At 48.7% G+C, this 17309-nt stretch overlaps 1 protein-coding gene across 1 annotated transcript in view; it reads left to right on the forward strand.

Annotated features, from left to right (window-relative positions):
* GPC3 (glypican 3) overlaps positions 1–17309 on the forward strand; it is a gene marked incomplete at both ends in the record, with an annotated part of 149630 nt that overhangs the window by 99993 nt on the left and 32328 nt on the right. The window contains one exon of the mRNA XM_080352559.1: positions 4404–4524. Coding sequence (XP_080208685.1) covers positions 4404–4524 — 121 coding nt within the window. The remainder of the gene's footprint in view (positions 1–4403; positions 4525–17309) is intronic.

Raw genomic sequence — 17309 nt, forward strand, 5'->3', positions numbered from 1 at the left:
AAGGAGCAGGAAGGGTCTGTAGCTATGCTGTCCCCACAGAAGACCTCAGATCATTAGTGTTTTCACCAGGTGATTGTCTTTAAAGTTGTTCTTAGCGAGGGCTGCTCATCAGCACAATTTACAATGTGACATTTGTCTTTGGAAAATACCACGTTCCCAGCAAGAGCCCATACCCAGGGAGCCCAGGCAAGGAGATGCTACTGACTGACGTCAAGACACGTCAAAGAGGAAAGTATTTTGGGCTTTGCTTATGAAGTGGAAGCCAGACCGTGCTCATGTTGCAACACTGATATCCCCTTGGCACAGGGAGCCTCTGGAACCATGGGGTGGACTTTAACCACTGTGCATATTTGCTGTTCCATGCCAGTATCACCATGGCAGAGGTATGTGATGGGTTGTATGGAGTGGCACAAGTGTCCTGCAGAAGGCACTCTTTTATCGGCGTATGTTGAAAGCAGCCCAAGATGGCTCTGAGATTTTTCCTTTGCGGCTGCAGAACGTGGGAGGAAGGTGATGCTTTGCCTTTGTTTTGTAATGAGACCTGCAAGCCCACCGGCCCTGCAGCAGCTCGGTGGGACACAGGGGAGCCTGCATGGGCACCGCTTGGAGACCCTGTGTCCTCCAGCTTGTTGGGGTCTGCAAAGGCGCATCTCTCTACCATATTAAGGTCTGACTGCCTGGCCCAGGCTGCAGGGAGGGGTGCCAGCTGCCTTTTCCAGCTTTTCTGGCATTTCAGGAATGTCGGTCTCTCACTGAAGCTACATTTCAGAGTCTTTAACCCTTTGTTTGGCTGCATCCCACATGCCTGAGTGTGTGCCAGGGGCAGAGAGGGGCACAGCTGAGGGGGGAGCTGGTGTCCCCCTTGTCCCCAAGGGCACCAGGAGGTCTCAGCTTGGCCATGCAGGGGCATATCCTGAAGCACTTAAGCTGTGCGGGAGCTTGTCTCTGGCTCTTTGGCTGTAGCGTGTTCCCATGTCTCTGTTTCTTTGTGAGTCATGCTGCAGGATGTGCAGCTTGCAGATCTCACTGCCATGCTGCTTCAAATGACTTGTGTAATGATGCAAATGGCTCATTTGGGGCTTATTATGTACCCTTGTAACTGGCCAGATGGGGAAGCACCAGGCAGTGACACTCTGCTTTCCCAGGATCACTGTTTTAGGGAGAGATCCCTCTGCAAACGCTCTCGGGTTTGCTTCCTTCTCTGGTAGACTTGTTCCTCCAGGGAGGGTGATCTGAGGTCCTGGCCACCCCAGCAGAGCCTTCTTGAGAACAATTTCAGTCTTCGAACACGTAGTTACGGTGACTTGCCGTAGCTGTGAGCCTTCCTCCTGTACGACATTGTGTAGGCTGAAGAATTCCTCTCATAGCCATGGGGATTTCAGGAGTTTCGCCCACTCAAACCCAAGCTATTGAGTTTCTATGTATAAAACTGTTTAGGGGAGAGATTGTATTAATTTAGGTATGCACCAAAAAGGGCTTTGGTTCTGCTTTTACTAAAACCTGGGGGAGATTTATTCTGCTAGTTAAATCTCTCAAACCACAGGAGACTTTTCAGCAATGTACTTTAAAGTTCCATCAGTGTTTTAAATTAAATTTATAGTGACACCAAAAATGGTAATTTCTTTGGCATATAAAAAGTCATGTGTCCTTTGGATGTTTATGTTCGGTCGCCAGATGTGTTTGTCAGGTTGACATGGTGGCATTAAGTGACTGTGTGACAAATCAGCAGCAGGTTTAATGGTTCACGGTTCCTGATGCCTTATTCCCCTGCACAAAGTTAAAGCCAAGAGTGTTCGCAGAGCTGGGCAAGTCTGTGCTTGCGGCAGCAGCATCTTCCCACGAGATGGTGCTCGGAGCTTGCGGTCCTACCGGCCGCCTGCTCTGGGAAGCCACCACCTTCTTCTGAGCATGGGCTGCTACAGGCTGGGATCCAAGCCTGGCACTCTCTGGCCCCGCTTCTACCGGTCACTTAGCTCTCAGCCGACAGCAAGCCTCCGCACGTGTACGCTCTTTTCTGAGCTGGGAGCTATTACATCTTGAGTGTGGCTGTGGTTTATACTTCCCAGGACAATGCAACTATTAAAAATAAATGAATTTTTAAAAGTGTGTTTTGTGCAAAATGTTGAGCCCTAGCTGGAGGCCCCAGCGTGGGGAGGGGTGCCTGGGTGGAGAGCAGAGCTGTTGGAGTCGGTACGGTATGGCGGAGCAGCACCGCGCCGCAGGTGAAGCGCTGTGGGGTGGACTGACTGTGCTGCCCCAGTGTGGAGGAGCTAGTGGGGCTTGGGAGACCCAACCTGATGTCTCTGCTTTGCAGCGATGCTTCTTCTGTACCTGGACAAGATGTTTATGTCTAGAAACAGGAATATCCACAGGCGTGTGCTCCTCTGTTAGAGACACAAATGCCTCCTTTCTCCCATTCTGCTTTGGCTGTCATCTCTTTCAGTGAAACATCTTGTAGGGTGGTCAGCTCCCAGCCTAGATGTGAATGGGGGGTGCCCAGTGCTGTGGACCTGGCTGGGGATGCAGAATGCTCCTGTACATCTATCTTCTGCTCTGAAAAAGCCTTGGAGTGAAAATCAGCCTCAGTGCTATGTTGTAAATGATGTGAATATTTGAGGCTGGGAGTGGATTCCTGCTGCACCAGTATAAATCTGAAGTTACCTTTGTATCCTCGCATCTGAGTCAGTCTCATTCCTCATTTAAAGTTTAAGTCAAGCCAACCCCTGTGTGTCCCCAAAATCCTCTGTGTGCCCCAACAACTGTTGTGGCTGATTGTCCTGGTGCTTCTTGCTTTCTCCCCCAGCAGAACATCCTCCCTGAGCCAGAAGCACCATCCCTCCCGTCTCCTTCCCTTTCTTTTAATCCCTGCTGAAGTTCCACTTCTTCCCCAAAGCCTCTGTGAAATACGCTTTGTCATCACCCAAACTCACCCAGCAACACAGGGGTGAAGGGTTAGTGGGCAGGAGAGCTGGCAGATGGGGAGGCAGTCGCCAGGGCTGGTGCTGGGAGTTGGATAAGGACGTGATGTGTAGGAGATGGATCACAGGAATATTCATGGTGTTTACCCATGGCACCAGAAAAACAGACGTTGAGTAAAGCAGACTGATGCTCGATGTTATCTCTGTGATCTCGTAGACTGTGCTGGGGTTTGGCAGTGCATGCTTGGGCCGTCAGCCCTTGGAGATGAGGATTTGCTTTGTGCTTGTACAGTGGCCTATCACCAGGCCTGTGATGGATACCAACAACCCACAGCTCGAGAAGGCACCAGTGTGCTCTGTGCCACTGCCGTGGCCACCCGCAGTCAGTGGTGGCGGCCGCTTGTTCTGGTCCTGAAGCCGAGTTTGTGGTTGGTGCAGATGCATTTATCTCGCATCCTGAGCATCATGAGCTGTTACCCAGGTACTGAGGGTAGAAATGCGTTCCTCCAAAGGCAGGCACGTGGTCATCCAGCTAGGCTCAACATCTGTCCCTCCTCATGTTTATCGCTCTGATAAACTTTGCCATTGCACAAATTTTGCAGTGGTGGTTTTATATTTATTTCCTAATCCCTGGTGAAAAAGCTGAGTGCAAGCTTGGCCGCACTCCTGTGCAGAGCTGGCCTGGCAGCTCAGGGAGGGTCCCTGTGGAGAGCTGCATCTGCCAGCTCTTTATCTGCTTTACAGGTGCTTTACTGACTTGCATGATAGCTGTGTGAATTGAGATATTGCATGGTGCAGAGCCCAGCACCATACCAAAGTCAGGGTATGCTCTGTCTAAGCAGTTACTTTGATCCCTAAGGCTGGATCTCATCAAAGACTAAAATCAGGATTGTTTGACAACACCTATTTTCCATTAGCAATGTTGACAGCATTAATTATATTCCGATGCTTTAATTCTTCATTATTGAAATCACACATCAGTGACAGTAATTATTTTGCAAGGAGGTTGATGTTATGCTAATCAGCTTGCAGTTAACTGGGTCATCCCACTCATTTTTTTTGGCTGTGGGCACAACACTACTGCTCTTGTACTGGAGTCTCTGTGGTCTGCCAAGATTTATTTTAAACAAACATGAGCAAGCCAGAATTTCTGAGACAGCTTTTTTTAGGACTCTTGGGTGCAAGGTATGTGAAAATATTTATCCCTGTTGTATACTGTTTAACATCTTCCTTGGTTACTAATGGACTGGAAAGGACTTCATTGTCCTCAAGTGATACAAGTACATCATCTTGCTGCTTTGCAAAGGCAGAGCAGAAATATTGATGGGAATCTTCTGCCTTTTCTTTGTCGTTGTTAACTGTTTTGCTCTCTCTGTTTTGGAAGGGGCTGGTGCTTATCTTGGAATTTCTTTGGTTTGTACTGAACTTTAAAGATCTCCATATTAGCCCATCACATTGTGGTCTCCTCTGTTCTCATTCTCACAGGTACAGTCCTCAAATGACAAGGAACGGAGCAAAAGCTCAGCCTGGCAACCACGAGCTGAAGATAAAAGGTCCCGAGCCAGTGATCAGCCAGATTATTGACAAGCTGAAACACATCAACCAGGTTGGTTGCAGACGTGCCAGCGGGGATGGCTCCAGAGTGAGCGGTTTCCAAATCAGTCTGCACTTTCTCTGGGCTCAGCCAGACAACCCGGGGCAGCTCCGTCTGCAGCAGCTGCGTGTGGAGCCGGTGCCGCCTCAGCCCTGTGCAGAACCGACCTCGCAGGGCACGTGTGGCGGGTCGTGGTTCGTGCCTGTTGGCCTGCGGGTGCATGGGTGTGTCCCTGCGGTACAATTCTGCTGAGCATCCAGCCCCACAACAAGGGAGGACAGGAAAGATGGGGCTGCTGTACTTGCCACCGAGCTGAGGTGCTTGTACAGCCTGGCGTCCACTCTTGTCAGATGAGTCCCCTTTGGCATTGCTCATGGCTGGAAAAGAAGCATCACTTGTTTCTTTGCTGTATCTCACTGGGCATCCACTGCCAGTCTCTGCTGTGGCAAGTTACCATTGTACGGGGAAGTGGCAGGGCTGGGTGAGACCCTTTCTGCTGGGGAGGGAGTGTCCTTCCCACGGTCTCAGACCTGGCATCACTGCTGGGACAAGCAGTATCTTGTCTCTACCCATCATGCCAGGCCAGATTAGGTTTGTGAACAAGCCCCACTGCTCCCAACAGATTAGATGGCACCTCTGTACAGCGTTCAGCTTGTTCATGTCCCAGAGCTCTTCTGCAGCACTGCCTCGAGCTGCCCAGGCTGGGCTCTGGACTCTGCCCTCCTCTCTGTGACTGAGTAACTCATAGAGGGGATGTTTTTCAGGAGGCTGATAGCTTGGACCTTTGTACTTTCCAGCATTGGGACCTCACAGGGCAAACACTCGAGCGGTGATGCCGTTTGTTAATATGGCTGAGTTATCCAGTCCCTTCTGAGAGAGCTCTTACTTGTGGGGACATTGTTCAGCATCACTGTGGCACGAGGCTTTGGGCAGTGGCGTGTTCCCTGGGGTTAAGCCCAGCTTTGCTTGCTGGCTGGGTGGGCTGCGAGGGCTGCTCTGTCTGGAGTTGCTGGCTTTGCGACTTTTCTGCTAACCTCTGCTTTCCTGCTTCTGAGGCTGACAGGGGCTGTTTTCATAGCCGTTCCCGGTTTGAACCCTGCGCCCTCTGATGCAGGCATGCCTCATTAGCTGCTCTCTGGGACCGGGATGCAGCGAGGGATTTGGGGTCCCTGGGAGCACCCCAACATGCAGGAGCCAATGTGGGCAGTGGCAGCACAGCCCGCGCTGCCTTCCTATGTGCCTCGCTGAGCCATCTGCCAACAACCCATAATTACTAAAAGGAGGGGGAAAAAAAAAAAAGCATAATCAGCTCCCTATTAAATGGAGTAGAGGGCAGGCTTCAACCTGCAGGTGATAATGATATTTTGCCGTTCACAGTGAGAAAGTCGCACCGAACAAAACATGGTTATTAGTGTACTTGAAACTGCTGACATAAAGTGGTTGTGAAATGCTGGCTGCCAGATTGGGTCAAGTTAGGTCTTTGCTGAACAGATCAGGCTGCTGAGGAACAGAGATCCGTGGAATGACAGACCCTGGGTAAACATTGCCAGGCTGAACTCAGCTGTTTGCAGCAGCAGAGAGTCTTTGTCAGCTGCTGCTCTGAGAAAAATAGTGATAAGGGGTGAATATGGTCAGCTGGGTCGTGATCTCTTACAGTGCGTCCCCTCCTTGGCGTGCAGGATGAGATTGGAAGGTGTTATGGGCGGCAGGTGAGTTGTTTTGATTTAAACAGCATAAGAGTCTGAAAAAAAAATAATCAAACTCTCTTGTAAAGTTGTGTTTGAGAAAGAAGGGAATAGAGGATAAAATCAGGAGAAAATGGGAAGTGATTTGTGAAAATTAGTTATGAACCTAGGTGTTCCTGCAGAGGGTCTGTAGTCTCTGCTAAGTGGCTTATATACCGGGAAAGTAACTGTGGAGACTTAAATTTGGGATTTGAGGTGTCAGAGCTCACCATCACACTTCTTTTCTTGGCCTACTGAAGTTTTGCGCTCTCCTTCACATCTGGAAGGCATCTTGAATACTGAAGAGTAGGAAATGTGGAAGGAGCGGCTCTGGATGAATTACAGTTGTGTTTTTCAGGTGTTGGCTTCAGATCTGGGAAGCGGTGGGGACTCCTGAGCTGGGGAGGGGTGAAAACCTCTGTATCCGCCAAGCTGAAGCCAACAGTGGATTTTAAAGGTTTTCAAGTCTCCAGAATCTTTTGGAGAAAAGAGCATCTTTTCAAGTGTTTGTAGTTTTCATAGCTGTAAACTGGATTCTACCAGTAAACTGTGAATCTAGTACCATATGATGAATTCCTCCCTGTTTGTTGTGTTGAAGATGCAGCTTAGATTTCAGGGATATGGGTAGAGTCAGCAGCCATGCTAGTTGGTGCAATTTTTGTAGACTTCCACAGCTTCTACTAGTAGATTTTTTGCTTAATGTCTGTAATTTGCTGACGACTTGGCTTCGATTTATTCCAGGCTGCTCATGCTGCTGAAAAATGTGTGCCCTTTCAGCAATATGCCACATTTTTGAGCTTGCTTGGGTTTGGCAAATGTGTTGTGTGCGGAAATCGTGCTCGCTCATTAGTTCGTGTCTTCTCAAACTGAATCTGGGAAAATGCACATATAAATGAGAAATTCTCATTGAACTTTTGCAACTTGAAATGAGAATGTTTTTTATGCATTAGAACAAAATCCAGAGGGACCGAAAGGAGTATAGAAAACCTAACCCAGAGAGAAGGGGAAATAAAAGTTTGCCAGATTGTATTAGTTTGGTTCAAGCACCTTTTATCAAGCTAAAATAACTAAATGAATCAAGCTCACTGCCTGACTAGTTGCTGTGTCAAGTCTGTCCTTTCCACGTGAGTCCCCCTTGGTGGTGCCGACTCATCACACCAAGACCCTGCACCATTTTTATTTCACCTGAACATCTGATTGTGGGAGGTGCTATTTTTTGTGCATTGGTGGGCGAGATGGTTTATTATTGCCATATTGAAAGTAATGATTTCTTTTTTTTTCAATTCTGTTAGATGTCTTCCAAGTCTTGATTTGAGTTATTTTTGCTGTGTGCCCAGAGGCATGAACAGCCCATCCATAAATATTAGCATTGTTATCTCAGCTGGGAGGCCAAGGGTCACCTTTAGGAAAATGAGTTGGAACTGGTTCCTAACTTTTATTTCCCAGAGTGGATGGGGTCTGTTTCTAGCTAGAAGGGTTTTCACTCATCCCACATGTGAAACTAGATTGAAATTAAAAGGTTATTCTGTGTCAGCATGAGGTCTTGCTCAGTTTTTTTGTGACATGATAGCATCCCTAGGCAAAAAGAGGTGTGCAAGGTGAGCTGTTTCTCTGGTCACTCAGTTTTTCTTCCCCTATGGGGATGTTTGGATGGCTGACAGAGGGGGATGAGATTCAAGTTTTAACAGATATGCACGGCGGTGGGAGCCATGATGTCCCATGTCCTGGGCACTGTGCCACACTGGTGACCTCCTATTGAACCCTCTTCCAAGAAAGGCTCCAGAGAGTTGACCTGAGTGATGCCGACGCGAGGATGCAGCAGGGATGGAGACTGTGGGTACTGGATTGGCCAGTGTGGCACTTTTAGTCCTTCCTCCTGTCCCTGTCTGTCCCCAGCTGACTTGTGTGCTCTCTGCAGTGCCTACAGGGCTGTGACACCATTGCAATTACTCACCTGTTTAAGCTCATGCCCAGTTCCGATCCCTTTTTATGCTTAGATAAATCCTGGTGTTTATCATAGGACCATCTCTAGGAGGAAGAGCACCATTTTAGAAGAAAAGGAGTGAAAAAAACCACCAAAAAATGAAGAATAAAACCCATAAAAGGAAACTTAACTGAGGGAGATGTGTCTTTACAGGATTGAGGGGCCTGGAAACATATTGTACATTTCCAGACACTGAAGTTAAGGGCTCATTTAGAATAGTTCAGATATACTGGAGTTTGACAGTTCTTTGGTTTCCACATCAAACAGTCTGTAATTTATTGCCCCATATAGGGACTGTGTTTTTATCATATTGCATGTTCTCTAGCCAGAAATCTAACTACCATGTAAGCTCTTGAAAAAAAAGAAACAACCCTTTGGGGATCGAAATCCAGGCAATATGCTTCTACAGACCCTGAGAAACTCGCTTTGATTTATTTCCTTGGAAATAAGGGGAACACACAATTTCTTCGAGTATCACAGCTGTTCCCCCAAGCAGGATCTCACCATCTTTCTTCTCGTGCTTGGTGTAAAGACCCAGGTCCTACAGTGAGCCCCATGTGAGAGGGCCTTGTGTGGCTCTTCATGGGGTTTACAGGAGCATGAGAACAATATTTAGAAGTCTTACAAGTCAGTAAAACACAGAACTGGAGCAAGGAGGAGGGAAAAAAAGGAGGGCCAGAGGTGCGAATGACCGAAGACAAAATAGACTTGAAGTGTGCAAAAAAAGAGCATGTCCCAGCATTTAAATTCCCGTGTTTGAAGCTGGGTTGATCAACCAATATGTCCTATATTTGTTTGTAGGTTTAATGGGCTGTTTCCCTGCGGCCTGGCTGCTGGGAGAGGGCACGGCAGAGGTCACCCAGAAGTTAATTTGGAAAGAGGCCAAAAGGCCACAACTTGATTGAATCAAATATAAACAAAATGGGCCTGGGAACAGCGCAATGCCCTTGGGCCTGAGTCTCTCTCAACCCCTTTGCTGAAAATACAGAGTATGGCAGAGCATCAGGGACTAGCGAAGGGGGTTTAACCCACCCTGGGAGGGGACGATGCTTGGGATGGCTAAGGGTTGGACCCTGATGCCGCTTGGGGCACACGAGGACCCTGCAAGTGGGCCGTGGGGACAGGGCCATGATTGCTCGCCATGCACGAGGCGGCTGCGGGTGCTCCTGGGGGAGATGGGGAGCCCCAGGGGCCCCTCACCAGGCCCTGTCCCCAGTGACTCCAAGCAGGGAAAATGACTGAGTTTATTATGGGAGACCCTGGGGAGCTGAGGAATTTCGAGGAATATATTTCCCCTTCAGAAAAATCCGTGACTTTCCCGGGTTTGGTGGAATTACATCTCTCTGTGGCCTTTGTGAGGCTTATTATTCCCACTGTATTTTAATTCCCCGGCTAGATGAAGCAGCATAATAATTAGAAAAATGCACAAACTGCCAGATTGTTAAATAATGTGATGCACAACGCCTATCAGTTGAAAGTACAATATTTAAGTTGCACCAAAACAAGTTGCTTTTGGCTAATTTTCCACTTTTCGATTTAATAAGTTAACACTACAATGTCTGAAGTGCTGTATATGTGTAATATAATTTATCAGGTCCTCAAAAGAAATGTTAATAAACACAATAATTACTTGGACATGTCTTTTGTTCAACATTATTAAACAGTTTGTAACAATTAAAATATTAAAACCACATGTTGTTGAACACCAGACATTGCAATTATTTCTTACTAAGGCTATTAAATAAAATGACAGAAGATTTTTATTTTCATGATAAATGCATTTTGGAATGGATCAGCTAATTCCTCTTTTACTACACAAAATAATCTATAGCTCCACCAAGTCTAGGCCTGGTATTTAAAGCCTAACTCCATCATCCTTTTGAGCTGTTCCTCAGCTCTCATTAACATGCTGGGTAAATGCTCCCTGACTCCGTATGCAAGTGGCAATTACAGGATTTTGCCAGGCCAGTTAAATCAGGGGAAGTGTGACCCTCTGTAACGAGACCATAATTAAATTTGAACTTATCTGACTGTCGGGTTGCTTTTTAAACCCAAACCCTTTCTTCCCCTCCTTCCCATCTTAGTAAGAGTCGGTGTTTGCCCATGCCAGCGATTGCCCATTGGGACCCTATCTGCAAACGTCCGGGCTTTATCGGGTTTATTGTGGGAACACTGTACCTGTAGGTCACCCTAAATGGGTTTTCTTTAACAGCCTGAGATTAATTTGACCTGGTGTGTTTGCATGTGTGTTTTTAAACAGACACGTAATCTGGGCTGTGTTTGCCTGAAGTTTCTTGCCTGTTTTACCTCTGGTCTTGCATGACAGAGAGGAAAGTAAGGGGTGCACTGTTAAGCCCCATGCTTTTACTGCTCATGCAGTTATGTTTGCTGTGGAATGTGAGGTATTTCCCATTTTCAGTAAGGAAGGGGTGATAAATAGACACATTTCTGGTACTGTTCAGTGACACCGAAACTTGGAGTTGTGCTGAGGGACTGAGCATCTCCTGCGTGCTGTGTAAACCCAGCTAAGAGTGCTGGATCTTACCGACCAGTTGTTTTTATTGAAGGTAGTGTCAAAATGCCCATCGGTAATCCAAGTTCTCATATCAGCCAGTTTTTGGAGAAAATAATTGATTGTAAGATGTTTCTCAGAGCACACAAGTCCTTTGGTCCATCCTCATGTGTCTCTTTTTTGGTAAATAATGGGTCTGCAAAACTGTCTCTTTTTGAAACGAGATTCAGTATTTCCTTGTTTTTCCTGCTTTGTCCTTCCCCTGGCAATTTCAGGAACACGTGGAAGAGGACTGGGAAAGGTAGGTTCCTGCACGAAGCCATGTGTCTCCTTTATTGGTATGAAAAAGGAATGTCTCACCTGTACTTCCTTTTTGCTAATCCCACTTACCTTTCTGAGGGTCCCTTTATTCAACCATGGTGTTTCACCAGTTATCTCATATTTGAATAGATGTTTAACTTAATTGAGACTATAAGATCAGCAAAGCTTTCCCTGTTCTCAGCAAGATGGGGAAGCAGGGGCTGAGCTTGGATGGGTGGCAGTTTTGGCTGGTTTCCACACTAGTTTATTGTTAGGCTTTCTAACCGTCGGGTAACATAAATAGCGTTTTATCACTCTCCTTCCCTGAAATTCCCTGGTTGCCGTGATCTTACGCACAAGAAAGGATTCAACTTTGCCCCGATGGCTTCAGCTCCAGTTGGGAGGCAGGTGCCTCAGGCGTGTCCTGCAGGGACCAGCCTCCAAACAATGCTGTGGAAACCAGCTGGAAAAAAAATACCTTTAAAGGGAATTCATTTGCTTTTGTGTCCAAAACATGCAGCTGATGCACAGCAGTGCTTTAAAACAAACACCAGATATCCTGTACCAGCTCTGGAGTTTGTCCTGTTGTGGAGGAAACAAACCTGGAAGAAATCCTTGTGCAGCAAAACATGGTGTAAGTGGAGCTGTTGATACCAAATTAACAGTTAGTTACAGTTATTCTGGGCCTGTTAATTGTATGGAGTGTTGCCTTGTTTGTGCTGTGACTCAAGCTGGTTATTTAATCAGTAGATGTCTGAGTAGGTGTCCTCCCCGATGGTCCCAGTAACAAAGCAGGCAGCCGTCTCTGGCATTAGTGGGGTGATTGGTATGTTTCTCATTTATGTTTTTCTCCAAAATTTTCCTTAATGTCCAGATATTTAAAGTGTGGTCCAGAGTGAGATGGGACTGGGATTCAGGGAGCTAATCTTCATCGTCCAGAGCAGGCCTAGAAGGTAACCTCTGGTCTTCTTGGCTGCAGAACAAATCTGATTGCTTTTGTTCCCAAGAAAAAGGCTCCTTAACAATAACGTTACTTTTGATTCTAGTTTGATGGCGTGTAGCTACTTAATAGCGATGTTCTCAGGGGAAGGAGGGAAAAGCAGGGCTGTAGAGGTAGAGTAGAGGCTGGTCAGGGAGGGCCAGTCCGCTCTGCACCCCGGCTCTGCTCGTGTTGCGCCATCACGGTGTGCAGGTGGCATTGCTGTGAGCCGGGATGCCTGTGCGATTCCCGCTCCATCCCTAGCTGCTCCGGGCGCTGGGAAGGTCGGAGCTGGGGATTTCCCCAGTGCAATTCTGCTTCTTCACCAAACCACTCTGTCCGCGGTGGGAACAAGGCACATAGGGCATTTTTTTTCTCCCAGAGGTGTTAATGTGTATCTGGTCCACAACACCAGAAGGCATGGGTAGTGGAGGAGTCCTTCCGCATCCTTCCTGCTCAGCCTGCTGTGGGTTTCTGTGTATCTTGTATCAAAGGAACTGAAAACACTCACTGATTTGGTATTCATTTGATAGAAAGGGCAGCGTAAGGTGTCTTGCTACCGTGCGCAGAAAGGTGTTAAATGGCTGAAGCAGTTCGTCTGCTGGTCTCAACAGCTTCGTTCTTGTAATAAATGTCACCAGAGCTTTCCTGGTCTGAAGCAGAAGAGGCATCAGACCTACACCCGCCCAGCAATTCTGCTCGGAGTTCGAAATGTCTGTTTTTTAAAGCACTGTCTTGGCTTGGTAAGAAGCTGAAGTGGCTCCTGGGACCTCTCCTGATGCTCTGTCCCACCTCCACAGAGGTGGTGGCTGGCACAGCCCGCTGTGGTTTTCATCCAGGCTGTGCCAGTGTCAGAAAGAGCAAGAGGTTTTGTGCATTTTAGGTAATGAATAATTTGTAATCTTTCTCCTTTTGTTATACCTGCTGATGAAGCAGATGTTTGTAATTAGGCAGGTCTCTATGCTGGCAAACCCTGTCCCCAGTCAGCTTTGACCTGTCTGTGTTGGGGCAGGTGTAAATAACCTCAGAGCTCAGGAGGACTCCCAGTTAACGCTGTTGCTTGTTAAACTTCTTAGCTGGGTTTTGACATGTAACTAACTGCAAAGGCCAGGTTGTATTTTAGCGCTCTTGCTGTTGGAGCATGTGCTGTGAGAGATGTCCTGTGCAGCACCTAAAAGCCTGAGAGCAAACGGGGAAGTTTAGGTTGCAGCGATATTTAATGCCTATGGCCTCGCTCGACTGTATTGCAAGGGAATGGTATTTAAAAGAAGCAAATGTGCTTGGCTGGCCTTTCTGAGAACACATGTAAGAGGATGCTGTTCTGAGAAGTGTGGTCGGGGGGAGCTGAGGCAGCTGGCTGAGGATGGGTGTCTGAGCCCTCAAGATTTGTCATGGTGGGCAGGAAGTTCCTTTTTATTTTTGGCAGGACCTCTCACATGCCTGCTGCCTACCGGGGAGGAAGGAGTTTACTGACCTTTTTGTGTAGCACATACGCTCCTAAATGCTGAGGGAGAGACTCATGTAGGTGTATTTCAGGGCTTCCTCTGTGAGTGTTGGGTCTTGCTGGGGGAGGGTATAAAGTCACCAGCTTTGAACATAATTTAAATGCTGAGTTGCTTCAGCTGCTGCCTGTGCATCTGTGTGGGAGAACCACCCCGGGTAGGGCTCCTCTTGCCTGCAGCTCTGGAGGCCCGAGCCTTGCAGGGTCTGTTTCTGTTGGATGCATTTGGTATCGGTGATGGGTTGCACCCCAGTGTATCAGCAGTGCCTGTGCTGGAGCCTGGATGTTTCCTCAGCCTGTTTGTAGACCTGTGCTAGGAGGCAGGTGCCGCTATTGACACTAGAAAAGCTGTGTCCATGAAGTTAATTTTTCTTCTCTTCGTGTTTTAGCAAGCTGCAGCCATGCTCTGAATACAGAGGAAAGCTGTGACCTTGCCCAGGAGCCTGCCCAGCCATCAGCCATTAATTAAGGACCACGGAGGCTGGAGAGACCCCATTCCTGGGATTACTTCTGGTCTGGTTTGTCTCAGTCGAAAGCCTGTTTAACGTGAAGTGCATAAATACTTGTGGCAGCAGGGCTGAGGCTCGGCTCCCTGATCCAGCAGGGTGCCTTCCCCAGCAGCACCAGCTCCATCCCACCTGCGGACCCCTGCTCCGCTCTCCATGCAGGACAGAGCGGTGGCTGTTGGGTGGCAGAGGTGGCCATGGCAGGCTGGAGGCCACCAAACCTCCCCAGCTCTTGGGCATGTCCAGGGCTCAGCTAGGCACAACCTGCCCTGGTGTGGTGGCCAGCGTGTCCCCAGGGAGGGTCAATCGGCTGCTCGCTCCTCCCCAGCTAACAGGTCTAGGGGGTGTTTGCCATGGCATCTCCCTCCTCCTTCCTGATTTAAGTCTCTGTGGAAATCCACTTTTTGTTAATTAGCCCTGCACTGGAGTTTTCTAGCAGGAGGTAACTGGCTTATGAGGCAGTTGTTTAGTGCCCTGTGAAAGCTCTGTGGATCTGGGGACATTCAGCAGAGCTGCTACTTGTTGCTTTTTGGGCTTCCAGTGCCTCGGGGTGAAGTGAATGCAAAAGTTAAGCTAGAAAGAGCAGCCCCTGGGAGGGCAGGGTGCGGCCAGGGGGAGATGGGCTGCTGTTCTGGCAGAAACCTCTGTCTAAGACAACATCGTGCACAGAAATACATGATTTGAGAAGCCCCTCTCTGCTGGGAGCTTGAAGAGAAAAAGAGAAGTGGCTGGGACAGAGAGAGATTTGCTTCTCATTTATGTGGCAGAAGGAGGAGGAGGTAAAAAAAAATCCTTCCGGCACAGCTTTCAGCTCTCTGTTTCTTACCTGGTGCCAAGGACGAGATGTTTGTCTCACAGGCAGCCCCAGCAGACGTTGCTCACAGCCGGTGAGTGGCCACATGTGCCAGAGCCTGAGCCAAGAGGAAGTCGGGAAATCTCCCTCTCGCTGGGCTGAGCTGGCCAGGGGACAGCGAGAGGACAGCGGGGACCCACTTGCTGCTGCGTGCCCTGCCTTGGACACACTGGTCCCCCTCTGTGGAAATGTGGGACTTTTTTAGCGGATGGCTTAAGGTGTTATGATATCTGCTGGTCCTCCTAGTTGCTCTTGCATCTAGGGCACCTTCCTTCCAGGCCATCTCCACCCAGGTGTCTGAAGGACGTGATGGCGATGAGGTGGCTGATTGCTCCACCTCCACCTCTATTGTCTTCTTGTTTCTTGTGCCCCTGCTTTGCCTGTTTTCTCATGTTTTATCTTCTGGTGATGTGCACTTTGGGCCTTCCTGAGTGGTGTTTGGACGGCAGAGTGGGGTTCTGCTCCAATGTAACTAAACAAAATATGGAAAATATGGATAATAGCGGTGATGAGTCCCAGCCCATGTAGGCTCCCACACCCCTCCTTCGCACAGTTGCCAACCCCCTGAGGGGTGGCTGCTTGGCAGGTGGAGAAATTGGTCCAGGTTCTCCTGTCTAGTGATGCAGAGTGGGTGTAAAGGAGAGGGGAAGGCAGCTGGGACTGCTTAGAGGAGACAGAAACTTTGTGGGGAGAAAGAACAGGGATACGACGCCGGTGAAGAACCGAGTGTGGGAACGGATTTAGGCAGACAGCCCTTGCAGGTAGCAAAGAAGGGAGCATCTTTGCAATGCCTTTTCTGCCCTTGACAGGTATGGGTGGTTATCTGCCTGGTGGGGACAGCTTTCTTGGTGACTTACTTTCCTTGTTTCATTCTTCCAGGCGGTGTGGAAGTTCAAGTGGTCTTGATATACCAGCTCTTTCCCTGATGCAGGTATAAAGGTCCACCCACAGGATTACTGTGGTGTTCTGCTCCCCTTTATCAAGGTACAGGTGTAAGCACTAATGGTTTCCTGGGTTGTGCACCAAACAAAGTGTCTTCAGGAGGTGCTCTGGCATGAGCAGCATCAAATCCGGAGCAGTTTTGGGCCCTATGACAGAGACTGACACTGAGGAAATCTTGCGGATAAGCCCAGGCAAAGTGAAGAAGAGCTGGAAGGGGGTGTTTGCAGTACCTGACTTCTAGAGAAGTGGTAGCTCATAGAAGTCTGTCTGATACTGGTAAGAAAAGGTCCAGACAGCCTCTAGCAAGTTGCTGAAGTTATCTACTGCCTGGTCCAACTACATGTTCAATGATCGGTATAATAGTTGGGTTTTGGAATGTGAGGCATGTCTGTGTTTGATGGAGGAGGATGGTGGTGTGTAGGAGGGGGTGCTGAAGGACTGGTGATATTTTGGTCTCAGAAATGCATAGGAGGAGAAGGAGCTGTAGTAGCTCACAGAGGGAAAAGTAGCATTTCTGCAGTGTTGACACTGATGCGGGCTCGGGGGATGAGCCAGAAGCAGACGGGGACTGCCGAGCTCCCCAGCAGGCTGGGCTGGACGCTGCAGCCCTGCTTGGCACCCACATCGTCCTGTTCCTTCCTACCGCCACACAAAAACAAGCCATAAATAGCTGCGGAGTGGAAGGAACTGAATATAAGGTGAATGAGCTGATCGTAAAGCCTTGAGTAATCTCTTTTTCACATGTGGCCTGTGATGAATGAGCATTTGTTCGGGTCGAGGAAGTGACACCTCCCCTGCCTGGGGGACAGCGGGCAGGAGCTGGTCCCTCTGCCTGCTGCCGTGCCAGCCAGGGCTTAACCTCCGTGTCCGGGAGAGCATCCTGTCCTGGGCATCAGCCTGCTGTCACCGACCCAGAGCTATTCATAACGGCTTGGCAGCCCCTTCTGCTGCCTGAAGAGATTTAATGTCCAGTGCGGACTCATTTTAATTACTGCCAGCACTTAGGGGTCTTCATCTGTCTTCCTTTACCCATAGGGATACTGTCAGTTTTGATAGCTAGTCTAGAATTAAGCTGATGATCCATAAAGTAGGGCCACCCTTTGGCCAATAATTCATTGTTGTCACCAACTTCTTCAAGCTATCAGGAGAGTGACCAGAAATCTGACTTACTGGCAGCTGAGAGCATCTCCTCTGCAGCCTGTGAAGGCAGCAAAAGGGGTCCTGCTGTGCCCGTAGACCCCGGGTAATACATGGTAGGGATTTTTCCTCTTCCAGGAGATGCTATTTTGAGTGCTAGAAGTAAAGACGAAATAATTTGTATGGTTGAAGAGCCACGATATAATCTCAGAGCTGAAGTTCACCCCTTTTGGAACCCATTGCCCCAGGATGGTATGGAGGATGGGGAGGGCATCCTGCGACCCTCCCTTGCCCACCCTGCCCGGAGGGCAGCACCCTGCCCGGAGGGCAGCACTGCCTGAGGCTTGGTCTGTCGGGTC

Source organism: Nesoenas mayeri, assembly GCF_963082525.1.
Source record: "Nesoenas mayeri genome assembly, chromosome: 13".
NCBI classification, from domain to species: domain Eukaryota; kingdom Metazoa; phylum Chordata; class Aves; order Columbiformes; family Columbidae; genus Nesoenas; species Nesoenas mayeri.